Genomic DNA, 17,565 nt, shown 5'->3' with positions numbered 1-17,565 from the left:
AGAACAAAACAGACAAACAGATCTAAGGAATTTAAATAAATGAATTTGTAGTTATATTTAATGTAAAAGTAAACAGTATAACTTATATACAATCATTAATAATGGGAAGTAGCAAAAAACTGGCTTGGAACTAGCCTTCAGGGGTAAATATTTAAGACCATCTGACAGTCTCTTACGATTGATTTGGGCTTCCCTTGTGGCTCAGACGGTAAAAAATCACCTGCAAAGCAGGAAACCCTGGTTCGATCCCTGGGTTGGAAAGATGCCCTGGAGAAGGGAATGCCTACCCACTCCAGTATTCTTGCCTGGAGAGTTCCATGGACAGAGGAGCCTGGTGGGCTACAGTCCATGGGGTCACAAAGAGTTTGACACAACTAGGCAACTAACAGTCATGTCCAACTCTCTGAGACCTCATGGACGTCCAGGCTCTTCTGTCCATGGAATTCTCCAGGCAAGAATACTGGCTGCATCGGATGTACCTTTCCAATAGTGTTTTAAAAATAAGGTAGAACGGTTCTATTCATAAAATTTACAGACAGCAAGAAGTTTGGAAGAATTGCAGTTATCCTGAAATGGAAGGATCATTATCAGTTAGATCTTGGCATGCCAAAGCAATGAACTGAATCTCTTAAGAAGTATAAAGAAATAAAAGCAAACATTTATATAAGGCTTGCTGCTGCTGCTGCTACTACTAGTTTGCTTCAGTTGTGTCTGATGCTTTGTGATCCTATGGACTGTAGCCCACCAGGCTCCTCTGTCATGGGCTTCTCTAGGCAAGAATATTGGAGCGGGTTTCCATGCCCTTCTCCAGGGATCCTCCCGATCCAGGGATATAAGGCTTGCCCAGTATTAATTTACAGCACTGTTAGCAACAGGTATGGACTTGGGGGTTATCTACTCCCCATTCATGTGGTTCTGCTGCAGTTTACTACAAACTCCTGCTCTGAGGGTGGCTCATACCCACGTCTGGCCAGTAGAAGTATGGTATACCCCTGCAACAACGATGGATTTGTTCAGAAATGGGGCATATGGCCCATGTCAGGTCAAACAGAGATATGGAATTTCTTTTTCTTAACTGGTATTCATGATAATGTGAGTGGAAGATAGAGAGGCCCATTACATGAAACATGAAAGGGAAACCAGCCCACAGGAAGCAGAACTGAGTAATGACATTTGAGTCCTGAATCAAGCCATATGGGAAGTCTGATATACTAACGCACTTTTTTTAGTCATGTGTGCCAATAAGGGATTCCTCCTCCTCCTTCTCTTCCTCTTTTTCATCATTAAACTATTTATACCTGAGCTTCTGTTACTTAAAATATAACTAATTGGTAAGTGGGATAATAATAGGACTTTGGTTAAGGAATTCTTGTGGGGATTAAATGACTTAATTGGTATAAAATGCTTAGTTCAGCATTTGGCATTAAGGGAGCATGAAATAAATTCTAGTCACTGTAGTTATTTTTATTTCTAGTCACTGTAGTTATTACTGTTATTACAATTATTATTGTTATCACTGAATGGATGACAATTGGTAGGAATTCAGGCACTTCCTGGGTAACTGAATTTTATAATTCCAGTCTTATGAAAACTCAGATCAAATCAAACAACTAACACTTTAGCATTTTCTGCATAAGTATAAAAATGGGAGAATAGGATTAGGATAATATGAATCAAGGAGGAAGATCTAAAGGGGAGAAAACTAAGACATGCCAATGTTTAGCAGGGCATACACACACAGATTTGCAAAGCAGGAAACTTACTACTCAGAGACACCAAGATCCCTTTTGTTTTACAACTCAAAGTCTGATAGGCTTGTGTGAGTGACTGCAGTATCTTACAGACACATCAGTCCTAAAAAACTAACCCTGAAATATTTAGTCCCAACCTTTCATAGGTTAAATTATCATTTATTTTATGATGGTTTGCATAGTGCTGGATGAAGTCAACTAAATCATTTGTTTATTTCAAATACTTGCAGTGAACTCAGAAAGTGTATTTTGTGTTTCAAAAGATTTCTTTGTCATTGAAAGTGCATTTCAAAAAAATTTAAAAAACAAATACATGAGCTAAGTTCTTGGCTGCTACAGATAGACAATTTAATGTTTTACCCTCATAAATCAGTTACTTGCAAGTCTAACTACCATGATTTTAAAATGTGTGGCATGTATAAGTGTTTGTAATTCCTATAAAATCTGTACCAAATATGTATCCAAGGTGATGAAAAAAGCATACTTGCCTTCTTGGACTTCTAGAAAATTTAAGATCATGTATAAAGAGAAATGAGCAATTCAATCTTGTAGCTGAAGAAAATGAGAAGTGAATAATATGTACTAGTAATATCAATAAGTCTCCAGAAGGGAGTGCAGGTAGAGTGATAAACTTCCACTGTCATGGCTGGGGATTAGGCAGACGCATCTGGCAGACCACTAGGCTGGCTGGTCAGATGTCTGGGGCTAGGGGTGGATACTAAGAATTCTTCTTGGGACTATCTGGTACATTAGTCTGTGGTGGGCCATAGGTATTTTGAGAACTGGAGGATTACTAGCCTGACTGTACAAAAAAGATCTTCAAGACCCAGATAATCATGATGGTGTGATCACTCACCTAGAGCCAGACATCCTGAAATGTGAAGTCAAGTGGGCCTTAGAAAGCATCACTATGAACAAAGCTAGTGGAGGTGATGGAATTCCAGTAGAGCTGTTTCAAATCCTGAAAGATGATGCTGTCAAAGTGCTGCACTCAATATGCCAGCAAATTTGGAAAACTCAGAAGTGGTCACAGGGCTGGAAAAGGTCCGTTTTCATTCCAATCCCAAAGAAAGGGAATGCCGAAAAATGCTCAAACTACCACACAATTGCACTCATCTCACACGCTAGTAAAGTAATGCTCAAAATTCTCCAAGCCAGGCTTTAGCAATACGTGAACTGTGAACTTCCAGATGTTCAAGCTGGTTTTAGAAAAGGCAGAGGAACCAGAGATCAAATTGCCAACATCCGCTGGATCATCGAAAAGCAAGAGAGTTCCAGAAAAACATCTATTTCTGCTTTATTGACTATGCCAAAGCCTTTGACTGTGTGGATCACAATAAACTGTGGAAAATTCTGAGAGAGAGGGGAATACCAGACCACCTGACCTGCCTCTTGAGAAACCTATATACAGGTCAGGAAGCAACAGTTAGAACTGGACATGGAACAACAGACTGGTTCCAAATAGGAAAAGGAGTACGCCAAGGCTGTATATTGTCACCCTGCTTATTTAACTTTTATGCAGAGTACATCATGAGAAACACTGGGCTGGAAGAAGCACAAGCTGGAATCAATATTGCCGGGAGAAATATCAATAACCTCAGATATGCAGATGACACCACCCTTATGGCAGAAAGTGAAGAGGAACTAAAAAGCCTCTTGATGAACGTGAAAGAAGAGAGTGAAAAAGTTGGCTTAAAGCTCAACATTCAGAAAACGAAGATCATGGCATCTGGTCCCATCACTTCATGGAGAATAGATGGGGAAACAGTGGAAACAATGTCAGACTTTATTTTGGGGGCTCCAAAATGACTGCAGATGGTGACTGCAGCCATGAAATTAAAAGACGCTTACTCTTTGGAAGGAAAGTTATGACCAACCTAGATAGCATATTCAAAAGCAGAGACATTACTTTGCCAACAAAGGTCCATCTAGTCAAGGCTATGGTTTTTCCAGTGGTCATGTATGGATGTGAGAGTTGAACTGTGAAGAAAGCTGAGTGCCAAAGAATTGATGCTTTTGAACTGTGGTGCTGGATAAGACTCTTGAGAGTCCCTTGGACTGCAAGGAGATCCAACCAGTCCATCCTAAAGGAGATCAGTCCTGGGTGTTCATTGGAAGGACTGATGCTGAGGCTGAATCTCCAATACTTTGGCCACCTCATGTGAAGAGTTGACTCATTGGAAAAGACCCTGATGCTGGGAGGGACTAGGGGCAGGAGGAGAAGGGGATGACAGAGGATGAGAAGGCTGGATGGCATCACTGACTCGATGGACATGAGTTTGGGTTAACTTCAGGAGTTGGTGATGGACAGGGAGGCCTTTTGTGCTACAGTTCATGGGGTTGCAAAGAGTTGGACACGACTGAATGACTGAACTGAACTGAGCCTGACTTTAGGTGAATAGTTGAGCCCAGGAGAGAGAGAAAGAATTTTAGATAAAATGGAACAACATATTTTGCTGAAAACTCAGTATCATACTTTGACACTGGGAGCCAAGCAAGCCTTCTCTGGCTCTCTACCAAAATGTAACACCAAGGAGAAAGACAGGTATTCTTCCCCATCCCGCATCCTGCCCCATGCTACCGCAGTGGACTGAGGACTAGTGGCTTCTGAAATTTCAGGGGCAGTAGCAGCACAAAGAGACAGAAGTTTCCATCCCAGGCAGTGTAGTATGGGGTCATGTCCATTCCTGGTATCTTCATGGTAGCAGCCACAGAGTTTGCTGGGCTTAGTTAGGGTGGAGCACATGGACATCACCACACTCTGCTGTACCAAGAAGAGAATATTGGGGACTTTCAGAAATACTTGGTGTGGGAGCACTTTCCAAAAAGTTGATGCTCCACTTGAGCATGTGGGGCATGTGGCAGTCAAAGCTAGGCCAAGATACTCAAGGACTTCAGACATTTGATTTGAGTACATATCAAATAATACCATATATTGTTCTTTGATCCCAAACCACACAAAAGAAAGAAGTTTCTGAGAGATCTAAAACCAAAGGAAAAACCACAAGAGAAGAGAATATTCTGACTGGACTAACTTGATCTCTTTCATTCAAATATGAAAGCATTAACAGAGATGTCCTGATATGATGCTCCATGATAGTATTTAATACAATTACAAATCAGTTCCAAATCACATTCACATTTAAGAAGGCTTTACACATTCTCTGGTATATTTCATTTGGCATTTCACACTTTTGGAAAACTTCAGATGATGAGCTTTTCCATCGGCCACTGAGAGCAGTGGAACACAGTCCACTCAGTACAGACAGGTTCTGCACAGTTGGTAGTTGGACAAGAAGACCAGAGGCACTGAAAACACAGTCTCCCAGTGAGACCATAGAGTTGGAAAGAAGCACTAAGAAGGGCCTCCCTGGTGGCTCAGCTGGTAAAGAATCTGCCTGCAATACAGGAGACCCAGGTTCAATCCCTGGGTCAGGAAGATCCCCTGGAGAATGGAATGGCATACAACTCATCCAAGGAGTTTAAAGAATTCACCTGCCTGGTGAAGAGACCCGGACTCACCCAATTCAAGTAACCTTACCTCCAGACACCTAGCGGCAAAACAGAGAATGCAATGTACCTCTCAATACTTAAGTCTCACTTTCCACAAACCATAGCTGCTTTAGGAAAATACTTTAAAACAACTCCTAAAACACATCCCCAGGCTCAGCCTTTACACCATACCTTGGAGTATGCTCTTTACTATAACCTCTGTGTGATCAGCCAGGAGGTCCGCCTTGGTAATTGCAGCCAGGGACAGGTAGTTGGACATATTCCTGCACAGTCCCTTGTTGCCTCTGTGGAGGAATTTCACGGCAATGGGGATGGCTAATGCCATCACAGGGGGGCGGTTGTAATTCTGAGGAAATACAAGAAATCAACAAAGAATAAGTGGCTCATTCTTCATTCATTTATTCATTCATTCAAAAAATATTTATTGAACTAAGCTCCCAGAGAACAGCTGTGAAAATACAGGGCCCACTTTATTTTTCTTGTATTTGGGAATTCATGCAACTCTTGATCTAGTTAGAGAGACTTAGAGGCAAATAGGCACTTAATAGCATAGGCGGATGAAGGTCATGATAAGGAAAGAGGAGGGAGATAAGGAAGCCAAAAAGGAGCTTAGTCCAGTCTCAAGAGATTGTCAAGGAAGACTTCCTGGAAGAGGTGACATCTTCACTGAGACCTGCTGGATGAGTAACAGATGGCTGGGGAATAGCAAGACAAAAGAGTAGAAAAAAGCGGACAAAAGAAAAGAGTAGACAAAAGGAAAAGCAGAGAAGGTAGAGAGATGGGAGAACTTGTGCATCTGGGGAACTGTAAATAGTTCAGAATGGATGAGATGGGGTACAGCTGGGAAAACTGGGATAGAAGATGAAAGAGGGGACTGGAAAGGTAAATAGGGGTACGATTATGAAAGGTCTGGCACCCTGCTAAGGAGTTTGGAATTGATCCTTAGGATAATCAGAAATCACTGATGAGAGGAATAACTCAGATTTATACCTGAGAAAAATCCAAGGAATGTTGAATACGTTGCTACCTGACTGCATCTTAAAAACTAAAGTTTCAGCTAATGAAATTAAAAAGAAAAAAAAGATGAATGAACATAAGACTAAACTAAACGTAAGACTAAAAACTAAAGATATTCTGGATCCTGAAATAATTCTCTTTTTGATGTACTTTGTGATAGAATATCAATATTCTTACATATAAAACAGTGCTACCAGCACTCAATTACCTAATCAGGGAATAATGTTTGGAAAATACAAATTGCTTTCTTGCAAATGAATTGATTATTCTGACAATCAACCCCACTCCTTAGGCTAAGTATAAAGCAAAAGTTGCACAACTGCACAATGTCTTCGACTTTACATTATTATATTATAAATAAAAAAGTAGTTTTTCTCTAACTGTTCATGTGGAAAGTGCTTCTATCTTTCTACCCATAGATTATCCCCTTCTAAAACCTCCTACAATTCTAGGTTTGCGATAGGTGTTCAATCAACATTTGTGAAGTTGAATAACTAATGAAGAAAATGCAAAACTGCAGTGATAGTTGTGATGGGGAACACAATGCGGTGGGAGGAAGGAAGGGTGAAGGGGTGGGAAAGCGCCTTCTGGCTCCCATCCTCTCGCTTGGGTCACCAAGGCCAGCGATGGCCTCCTGGTGGCGTCCATTCTCAGGGCTAGCTGATTGGGCAGGTGAGCTGTTACTTACTCCTTAGCACACAGGACTTCCTCAGACACCTCCCAGGTACTTCTCTAATGAAGGCAATTACAGTCCTAGTTTCATGGGTGGTCAAATGACTCAGGCACTGACCAACCAGAGAATCATATTTCCAAGTGGTAAGTTCAGGGATGGACAAGTTACCCAACTATAATGGAGGAGCTATTCAAGGGCTCTGTGAAAGAGATGCTTTCTCTCTTCTGATGTATTCGAAGTGCTGGGAATGGATCAAGAGTAGCTGTCATTTGTGACCTCAGTAGGAGAGAATCTGTATGAGATAGGAGGCAACACAGATCTGAGACAAGAGAAACCTGGTGACATCATTTGAGCCCAAGTGTCAGGCTGTGCCTGAGGCCAGTTCTATCCCTAAATGTTTCTAAATGAGCTAATTAAGTCTCTTGTGCATAAGTTTTTTTTTTTCTTCCCAGTTCCTAGAAACAAAAATATAATAGACTTGATAAATCCTTAATCCATTCTTGTAGTTCTACCCATTTTTTAGATTCAAGAATCAGTCTGACTCTTGAGCAGAAAAAACAGGTATTCAACAACCTAAGCTGATGTCCCACTGTGAGGTGACCCAATTCCTTGGTGACAAATCATGTGTTTATATAGCAGATCCACTCAGTAGGTCTCTGTCCTATTCTTCTGAGAGTTCCTAACATCATCTAACTATCAGAACCAGGGACTGCAGTCAGACTTCTCCAGACCAGGCTTTATCAAGAGTGTCTCCCCTCCTGGTAATTTGATTAGGCCTGAGTAGACTGGGCCATTCCTGGTGTGATGAACTGTGAGGGATCCCTGGGAGGCTGGCTGCTCCATGCCCTTCAGCATAACAAGTCTGCATGTGTGCTTGGCTAGGTCTTACAGAACTGTTTGCATCCACTGAGGGAAACTCACACTGAGGGATTTCCAAAAGGCTGGTGCATGATCAGGTATGCCAGTTTACTCTCTCTCAGTGAATCCTTCCAGGTCAGGCCCTTTCACATCACCAAGATATCAGGAGCCAGATTACTAACCAGAATGTTCACTCATGGGCAGAAGAGCTGATCAGAACAAAGGAATATCTTAAGGGCCATTTCATCTAGGCCAGGTCCTGCTCTATAGCCAAATCCCCATCTCTGGTGACTGGAACTTTCCTGTCTATCAGAGTCAGTTTCTACTAGCGCCACCCCTTTGACAGTGCTAGGTAATGTGCCAAAATAACAACCCTATACTGAGCATCCTCTTTTCGTTGACACACTCTTCAGACTTGTGGTGTTAGGAGAGTCAATTAATTTGTCCATTTCCTCCATTATAATCAAATTCTATGCCTGCTCCCTTGTGTGCACGTAAGCTCAGTCATGTTTGACTCTTTGAAACCCTATGGACTGTCGCCTGCCAGACTCTGGCTCCTTTGCCCATGGAATTCTCCAGGCAAGAATACTGGAGTGGGTTGCTGTTTCTTCCTCCAGGGGACCTTCCCAACCCAAGGATCAAATCTGCGTCTCCTGCAGTGGCGGTGGATTCTTCACCACTGACCTGCTCCCCTGAGGTTACATTTATTCAATAAGTTGGAACCCTGAGAATGTCCCAAACCTCTCTGTTTCACCTATCAATTTCTTGAGTTGTCCCAATCTCTCCATGGTGTATAGGTTTTGCAAGTTGACCTTTGACATATCTTTGTCCCTGTCAAGGCTGTCAAAGCCCCAGTTTTGAGAGTGGAACACAATCACACAATTCTCAAAGTTTTCCAACAAAGAATATCTTGCTCAAGGTTATTTTATCTTCTCTGAGTCTTTAGCCAAGAACAACTTGTAGCTAGAGAAGTATATGCCTTCCATGAGAGGAAAATATCTCCAGGCATATTTACCTGTAACTTTCTGAGAATCCAGGATGGAGGTATTGGAAGTAGAACTCAAGTGTTTCCTACTAATTGTGAACAGAGACAAGCATACTAAAAGATCACTGTAAAATTATATTCATAACTAATTACTAATGCTTTTAAACCTTGGGAATGAGCTAACACTTACCAGCAACAATGAAAAAAAGTCTGTCTTAACCATTTTGGTCATATTTTTTTACAACAATTCTAGATGTCCTAGAGAAAAATAGTGGGCAGCTATTAAAGTCTTTGAAGTGTGGTTCCAAGTGAAAATTGTTAAAAAGTTTTAAAATGTATAATGTCATTATTAAAAAAACAACTCTAACACACTCAGTTTTTCTGTTTTCCTCCCTCATATGTCATCTGGAAATCTCTCAAATGACAAGAGAAGTGAAACATTAAGCAAAGAGCAAGTAGTTCATATATACACCAAAGAATTGCCACCAATGGCTCTCAATCTCTAAACAGCGTCTAGATAGCTCCTAGTGTTTCAAGAGGTCATGGGTACTACTGACAGCAACAGGATATGAGTAAAGGGCTAGGAGGCCAAGATGAGGCTGGGCAAGTACCACACACCCTCCTTCCAACACTTGAGCTTTGCTCTCAAGTTAAGCAAAAGGATTTGCTAACGCAGTAGATCTCAGGTCCCTGAAATAACTTTATCTCCAGGATTATTTGGATTCCAGGGATGCTAATGGTATACATGCAAAGAAAGCCCCCATGATTGCTCATACAACCAAACTACTTTAACACCAATCGTTAATGCCAGAGTTTATGCTAGATCTTGCCCTTCTATGCAGATGTGAGCACAAATGGCATCTGTATCTTCTTACAGACAGTTCAATACTCAGTACTCAGGGAACAATTCAGTGAAATACAGGGTAGAAATAAAGACTTACTCATGGGGACAGTTATATCCAGCAACAGAAGCAAAACAAGAGGACTTCATTCTACATTTGCCACGGGTTGTATTTCTTAACTAGATTAGCACCAATTTGAGCTCTTGGTGGAGATTTTCCTTTGGAAAAAGCACTTTGGGAAGGTTTCCCAGTGTTTTAAAATTGAAAAGAATAAAGCTAAGTAAAAGACATATATATATATATATATATATATATATATATATATATATATCTGAGGTGATAGCTACTAAAAGTCTCTTTGGCTCTTAGGCCTTGAATTCAACTAAGAACCATAAAATAGTAATTTCAAGAAATATTAAATACCATATGTTAAAATGGCTATTTTATGATTTTTCATCCCCCATCATGGATTAGATAATCAAATTTTGGATTTACATATAATGTGCTTGGCTCTGAGCAGTATGGCTATATATAAAATCTAAATTGCCTCCACTTAAGTTTTCCTAGTGTATTTTCTGACAAGCAATAAGGAAGTGGGTCTCAGGAACCTGAGGCCAGGGGTCCCGGACTCCTCTCATTTCATGCTGCTGTCCTGTGTGGCATTAAATGATGAACTGGTACTGGGGCCCCCTCCGGGGAGAAGCACAGCTGGTGCAAATGCAAGAGGGCAGTCAAGTCTCCTGAGCTACTATGTGTTCATCTGTCTATTCGTTAATTCAGCAAGTATTTTGAGCACCTACTATGTGCCATTCCAAGTTCCAGGTGCTGGGCCCACATCAGTGAATACAAATAAATTTCTATTTTGGGCAGGGGGAGACAGGCAATAAACAATGGCTAAAAGAAATAATTAAATGACAGAGTCAATGCTGTTTTAGCATCAACATCAGCATGCAGCTGATGATAATGATGACAATACCAACCAAAGCTAATACTCATGGAGCACTTCCTGTGTCTTAAATTTTTTATGTCTATCCATCTAACCCTTACAACAAACTCATGAGGCAGCTATTCATATCATCTGCATTTTATACCTGAGGAAGTTAGGGCCCCAAAAGATGAAATGCCCAAAATCACCCTGCCAGTAAATGGTAGAGCTGGGATTGCCTACTGAATATATTTCTAGAGGAACATGAGCAGTCCTGCCTCTAAGAGCTGAAAATGAAATGCTCTCAAAACTACCCAAGGCATTTTGTATGGAATGTCAGCCAGGGATAGATTTTGAATCTTCATGCAGCATTAACTAGGAAGGAGGAAATATGAAAACTGAAGTATGGAATCAAAGTGAATGGACAGTGGAGGTCCTTCTATAAAGAAGGAAAAACAGTTACTTGCTAAATTTCTAACAGCGAATTTGGTGACTACTTCCTTCCTCCTCACACTTTGGCTCCCTCTCTCATCAAATGACCATCAGCAATATGAGCAGAGGCAGAGGAAGAGGTAAAAGGCAGAGCTTATTTGGCATCAGTTCTGCTAAGCACTTTGGTTGGTTGGCGAAGAGGCTGTAAATACTGTAACTAGTAGTGAGAATAAAACTAGGCATTGGCTATCAATATTATGATGGTTGGCCTGTCAGTTCTCTAGTTCAGTTCAGTTCAGTTGCTCAGTTGTGTACGACTCTGCGACCCCACGGACTGTAGCACACCAGGCTTCCCTGTCCATCACCAACTCCCAGAGCTTGCTCAAACTCGTGTCCATTCAGTTGGTGATGCTATCCAACCATCTTATCCTCTGTCATCCCCTTCTCCTCCTGCCTTCAATCTTTCCCAGCAACAGGTTCTTTTCCAGTGAGTGGCACCAGGTGGCCAAAGAATTGGATTTCAGCTTCAGCATCAGTCCTTCCAATAATTATTCAGGGTTGATTACTTTTAGGATTGACAGGTTGGATCTCCTTGCAGTCCAAGGGACTCTCAAGAGTCTTCTCCAACACCACAGTTCAAAAGCATCAATTCTTCGGTGCTCAGCTTTCTTTATAGTCCAACTCTCACATCCATACGTGACTACTGGAAAAAACCATAGCTTTGACAAGACAGACCTTTGTCAGCAAAGTAATGTCTCTGTGTTTTAACATGCTGTCTAGATTGGTCATAGTTTTTCTTTCAAGGAGCAAGAGTCTTTTAATTTCATGGCTGTAGTTACCGTCTGCAGTGATTTTGGAACCCTAGAAAATAAAGTCTCTGTTTCCATTGTTTTCCCATCTATTTGCCATGGAGTGATGGGACCGGATGCCATGATCTTAGTTTTTTTAATGTTGAGCTTTAAGCCAGCTTTTTCACTCTCTTCTTTCACTTTCATCAAGAGGCTCTTTATTCCTTTTCACTTTCTGCCATAAATGTGGTGTCATCTGCATATCTGAAGTTATTGATATTTCTCCCGGCAATCTTGATTGCAGCTTTCGCTTCACCCAGCCCGGCATTTCACATGACGTACTCTTCATATAAGTTAAATAAGCAGGGTGATAATATATAGCCTTGATGTACTCCTTTCCTGATTTGGAACCAGTCTGTTTTTCCATGTCCAGTTCTAACTGTTGCTTCTTGACCTGCACACTGATTTCTCAGGAGGCAGATAAGGTGGTTTGGTATTCCCATCTCTTGAAGAATTTTCCACAGTTTGTTGTTATCTACACAGTCAAAGGCTTTGGCGTTATCAATAAAGCAGAGATAGATGTTTTTCTGGAACTCTCTTGCTTTTCCGATGATCCAACAGATGTTGGCAATTTGATCTCTGGTTCCTCTGCCTTTTTAAAATGCAGCTTGATCATCTGGAATTTCATGGTTCACGTACTGTTGAAGCCTGGCTTGGGGAATTTTGAGCATTACTTTGCTAGTGTGTGAGATGAGTACAATTGTGTAGTAGTTTGAAACTTCTTTGGCATTACCCTTTTTTGGGACTGGAATGAAAACTGACCTTTTCTAGTTCTATGAAGACCTACAAGACCTTCTAGAACTAACACCCCAAACAGATGTCTTTTACATCATAGGGGACTGGAATGCAAAAGTAGGAAGTTAAGAGCTACCTGGAGTGACAGGCAAATTTGGATTTGGAGTACAAAATGAAGCAGGGCAAAGGCTAACAGAGTTTTGCCAAGAGAACTCACGGGTTATAGCAAACAGCCTCTTCCAACAACACAAGAGATAACTACACATGGACATCACTAGATGGTTAATACCAAAATCAGAGTGCAAAATATTCTTTGCAGCCAAAGATGGAGAAGCACTATACAGGCAGCAAAAACAATACCGGGAGCTTACTGTGGCTCAGATCATGAATTACTTACTGCCAAAATCAGACATAAATTGAAGAAAGAAGGGAAAACTACCAGAGCATTCAGGTATGACCTAAATCAATTCCCTTACAATTATACAGTAGAAGTGACAAATAGATTCAGGGGACTAGATCTGCTAGACAGAGTGCCTGAGGAACTATGGAGGGAGGTTCATGACACTGTACAGGAGGCAGTGATCAAGACCATCCCCAAGAAAAAGAAATGCAAAAAGGCAGAATGGCTGTCTGAGGAGGCCTTTCAAATATCTGTAAGAAATATCTGTATTTCTTACAAGAGAAAAGAAGAGAATGTAAAGGCAAAGGAGAAATACTCATCCAAATGCAGAGTTCCAAAGAATAGCAAGGAGAGATAAGAAAGCCTTCCTCAGTGATCAATGCAAAGACATAGAGGAAAACAATAGAATGGGAAAGACTAGAGATCTCTTCAAGAAAATTAGAGATACCAAGGGGATATTTCATGCAAAGATGGGCACAGTAAAAGAGAGAAATGGTATGGACCTAATAGAAGCAGAAGATATTAAGAAGAGGTGGCAAGAATACACTGAAGAACTGTACAAAAAAGATCTTTATGACCCAGATAACCATGATGGTGTGATCACTCACCTAGAGCCAAACATCCTGGAATGTGAAGTCAAATGGACCTTAGGAAACATCACTACAAACAATGCTCATGGAGGTATTAGAATTCCAGTTAAGCTATTTCAAATCCTAAAAGATGATGTTATGAAAGTTCTGCACTCAATATGCCAGCAAATTTAAAAAAACTCAGCAGTGGCCACAGGACTGGAAAAGGTCAGTTTTCAGTTCTCTAGAACTCCATTCTAATCCATCAGCTAAGTCAGTAGTTACTACCTCTGAAATGTGAAGTCAAGTGGGCCTTAGAAAGCATCACTACAAACAAAGCTAGTGGAGGTGATGGAATTCCAGTGGAGCTATTTCAAATCCTGAAAGATGATGCTGTGAAAGTGCTGCACTCAGTATGTCAGCAAATTTGGAAAACTCAGCAGTGGACACAGGACAGGAAAAGGTCAGTGTTCATTCCAATTCCAAAAAAAGGGAATGCCAAAGAATGCTCAAACTACTGCACAATTGCACTTATCTCACATGCTAGTAAAGTAATGCTCAAAATTCTTCAAGCCAGGCTTCAGCAATACATGAACTGTGAACTCCCTGATGTTCAAGCTGGTTTTAGAAAAGGCAGAGAAACTAGAGATCAAATTGCCAACATCCGCTGGATCATGGAAAACGCAAGAGAGTTCCAGGAAAACATTTATTTCTGCTTTATTGACTATTTTACAGCTTTTGACTGCGTGGATCACAATAAACTGTGGAAAATTCTGAGAGAGATGGGAATACCAGACCACCTGACCTGCCTCTTGAGAAATCTGTATGCAGGTCAGAGTAGCAGTTAGAACTGGACATGGAACAACAGATTGTTTCCAAATAGGAAAAGGAGTACGCCAAGGCTGTATAATGTCACCCTGCTTATTTAACTTCTATGCAGAGTACATCATGAGAAACGCTGGGCTGGAAGAAACACAAGCTGGAATCAAGATTGCTGGGAGAAACATCAATAACCTCAGATATACAGATGACACCACCCTTATGGCAGAAAGTGAAGAGGAAGTAAAAGCCTCTTGATGAAAGTGAAAGAGGAGAGTGAAAAAGTCAGCTTAAAGTTCAACATTCATAAGATGGTAATGATGACCCTCTATGCAAGACAGCAAAAGAGACACAGATGTATAGAATGGACTTATAGACTCTATGGGAGACGGAGAGGGTGGGATGATTTGGGAGAATGGCATTGAAACATGTATACTATCAGGTAAGAAATGAATCGCCAGTCTATGTTTGATACAGGATACAGCATGCTTGGGGCTGGTGCACGGGGATGATCCAGAGAGATGATATGGGATGGGCGGTGGGAGGGGGGTTCAGGATTGGGAACTCATGTACACCTGTGGCTGATTCACGTCAATGTATGGCAAAACCAATACACTATTTTAAAGCAAAATAAAGTAAAAAAAAAAAAAAGCTCAACATTCAGAAAACGAAGATCACGGCATCTGGTCCCATCACTTCATGGGAAATAAATGGGGAAATAGTGGAAACAATGTCAGACTTTATTTTTGGGGGCTCCAAAATCACTGCAGATGGTGATTGCAGCCATGAAATTAAGACGCTTACTCCTTGGAAGGAAAGTTATGACCAATCTAGATAGCATATTCAAAAACAGAGACACTACTCTGCCAACAACATTCCATCTAGTCAAGGCTATGGTTTTCCAGTGGTCATGTATGGATGTGAGAGTTGGACCATGAAGAAAGCTGAGTGGCAAAGAATTGATGCTTTTGAACTATGGTGTTGGAGAAGAATTTTGAGAGTCCCTTGGATGCCAAGGAGATCCAAACAGTCCATTCTAAAGATCAGTGTTGGGTGTTCATTAGAAGGACTGATGCTAAAGCTGAAACTCCAATACTTTGGCTACCTCATGTAAAGCTGACTCATTGGAAAAGACTCTGATGCTGGGAGAAATTGAGGGCAGGAGGAGAAGGGGACGACAGAGGATGAGATGGCTAGATGGCAACACCATCTCGATGGACATGAGTTTGAGTAAACTCTGGGAGTAAGTGATGGACAGGGAGCCCTGGCGTGCTGTGATTCATGGGGTCGCAAAGAGTCCCACACGACTGAGCAACTGAACTGAACTGAACTAGGTGCATTTTTATTTTCTTCAATCATCTTCAGATATGCATTTATCCAAGAACATAATGTGCTTTGTTGGGCGTGTGTGAGGAGTATATTCTCTTTCACAATTTTTCCGGAGACAAAGAAATAAGCATTGGCCAACTCCATATAGAACCCTGGTCAGAGGAAGCTGTGGTTTCAAATAGGTACTTCCAAATAGAGGCAGGACTACAAATGGAGGTTGCTTTTATAATAAAAATAGTTTTTTGTGAGCAGCAAGTATTGTTAAGCCCATTTTATAGATGGTGAAACAGAGGCTTAGAGAGATAAAATAACTTGTCAATCACTCATTGATATGACATAAAGAACACCTGACCCTAAGGCCTTCAAGTTCCAAACTCTTGTTCTTCTAGTGTTAGGACCAAACTGGAGTCAGGACAGGCTCTAAGGGGCAGGCTAGGCCTGAGGTTTAGTCTCTAGGAAGGCTGAGGCACTGGAAACTCCCACAGGCAGTGTAGCTCGACCAATCAGAAAAATCCCCGTAGCCCTCCGCCCGCGCCAGACCCAAGCCAATCCAGATAGGGATGCGAGGTTTAAAAGTCCCACGCATGCGTACGGTTTAACCAATCAGCTATGCTGTTACAGGAACAAAGAACCGTCTGTATAAAAGTAGATGTGATTCAGAGCTCGGGGCTCTTGTCGGATTCCACTGTGCTGGATGAGACCTGGGCCCTAACTCGAGCTAGCAATAAACCCCTTTATGCTTTTGCATTGCTGTGGACGTCTTATTCTCTCAGTTTTGGGGACTCGGACTCTGGGCATAACATTGGGGGCTCGTCCGGGATCCCTTTAACTGGGAAGAATGACACTCTCCCGGCAGAAGGGGTTTCCTCACTAGGAGGAGAGATCTCTAAACACCGGTGTTAATTCTGGTTAAGTCCAGTGTTAGGCTGAGGCCCAGCATCGTGCTGGGGAGGCAGCTGGCTCTGTTTTCTGGTTAAGACCAGCATAAGGCCAAGGCCTAGCATCGTGCTGGAGAGGTGGCTGGCTCTGTGGACATCCTGCTGGTAAGATACTCTCAAGGGGAGAAAAAGGTTAAAAAAAGGGGGCCCCGGAAGACCTAGTACTGTGTTTTTGGCCGATGTACATTTGTTGTCTGTTTGTTGCGTCTGTGTGAGTGCCGGCACTGTCTCTGCTCTTTGCGTGCTCATTTGGTCTCTTGTGTTTTTCTCTGTAATCATGGGACAAACAACTTCTACTCCTTTGTCTCTTATGACTGACCACTTCTCTGATTTTAAGTCTAGAGCACAGAATCTATCGGTGCTGGTGAAGAAGAACAAATTAATAACTTTTTGCAGCGCAGAATGACCGACCTTCCATGAAGGCTGGCCCTCAGAAGGCACCTTTGACCTGGGAACTGTACACCAAGTCCGAGATATCATCTTCCGACTGCGGATCGGACACCCTGACCAAGCCCCCCTACCCACTCCTTGGGTAAAACCTTTTTTGCCTCAACAGGGATTTTCTACCCCTCAGGTGTTGGCAACACATGTAAGAAAGAACCCAAAGAATCTCAAGGAGCCTGAACCAATGGTGCCGCTATATACCCCATCTTGCAGGGGGAATTGTTAGGGGAAGCACACTGATTGAAACTGCCCCACCCTGGCCAGGCACCATAGTAACCATTTGCATGAGTTGTTTTATGACAGTAGATCCTGGTAAAGAATCCGGAACTAATTAGCCTCCACCAACCGGAAGAGTTCGGGAAAGGTTTAAAGGAGACACCGCCTGTACATTGTGAGCCATGTGGCAGAGCAGTTCTCCTGGGTTTCCTTACCCTGCTGCTCTCCACCCGGGTGCCCTTTCCCAATAAAATCTCTTGCTTTGTCAGCA

At 41.9% G+C, this 17,565-nt stretch overlaps 1 protein-coding gene across 20 annotated transcripts in view; it reads right to left on the bottom strand.

Annotated features, from left to right (window-relative positions):
- VEPH1 (ventricular zone expressed PH domain containing 1) overlaps positions 1–17,565 on the bottom strand; it is a 676,809-nt gene that overhangs the window by 194,140 nt on the left and 465,104 nt on the right. For all 20 annotated transcript variants that reach the window (XM_060394259.1, XM_060394295.1, XM_060394263.1 and 17 more), the window contains one exon: positions 5,436–5,610. In XM_060394259.1, the coding sequence (XP_060250242.1) occupies positions 5,436–5,610 (175 nt within the window). The remainder of the gene's footprint in view (positions 1–5,435; positions 5,611–17,565) is intronic.

This window comes from Ovis aries, chromosome 1, assembly GCF_016772045.2.
Source record: "Ovis aries strain OAR_USU_Benz2616 breed Rambouillet chromosome 1, ARS-UI_Ramb_v3.0, whole genome shotgun sequence".
In the NCBI taxonomy this organism is placed as follows: Eukaryota; Metazoa; Chordata; class Mammalia; order Artiodactyla; family Bovidae; genus Ovis; species Ovis aries.
Note: the sequence above shows the minus strand (reverse complement) of the source record. Positions and strands in the feature narration are given on the sequence as shown.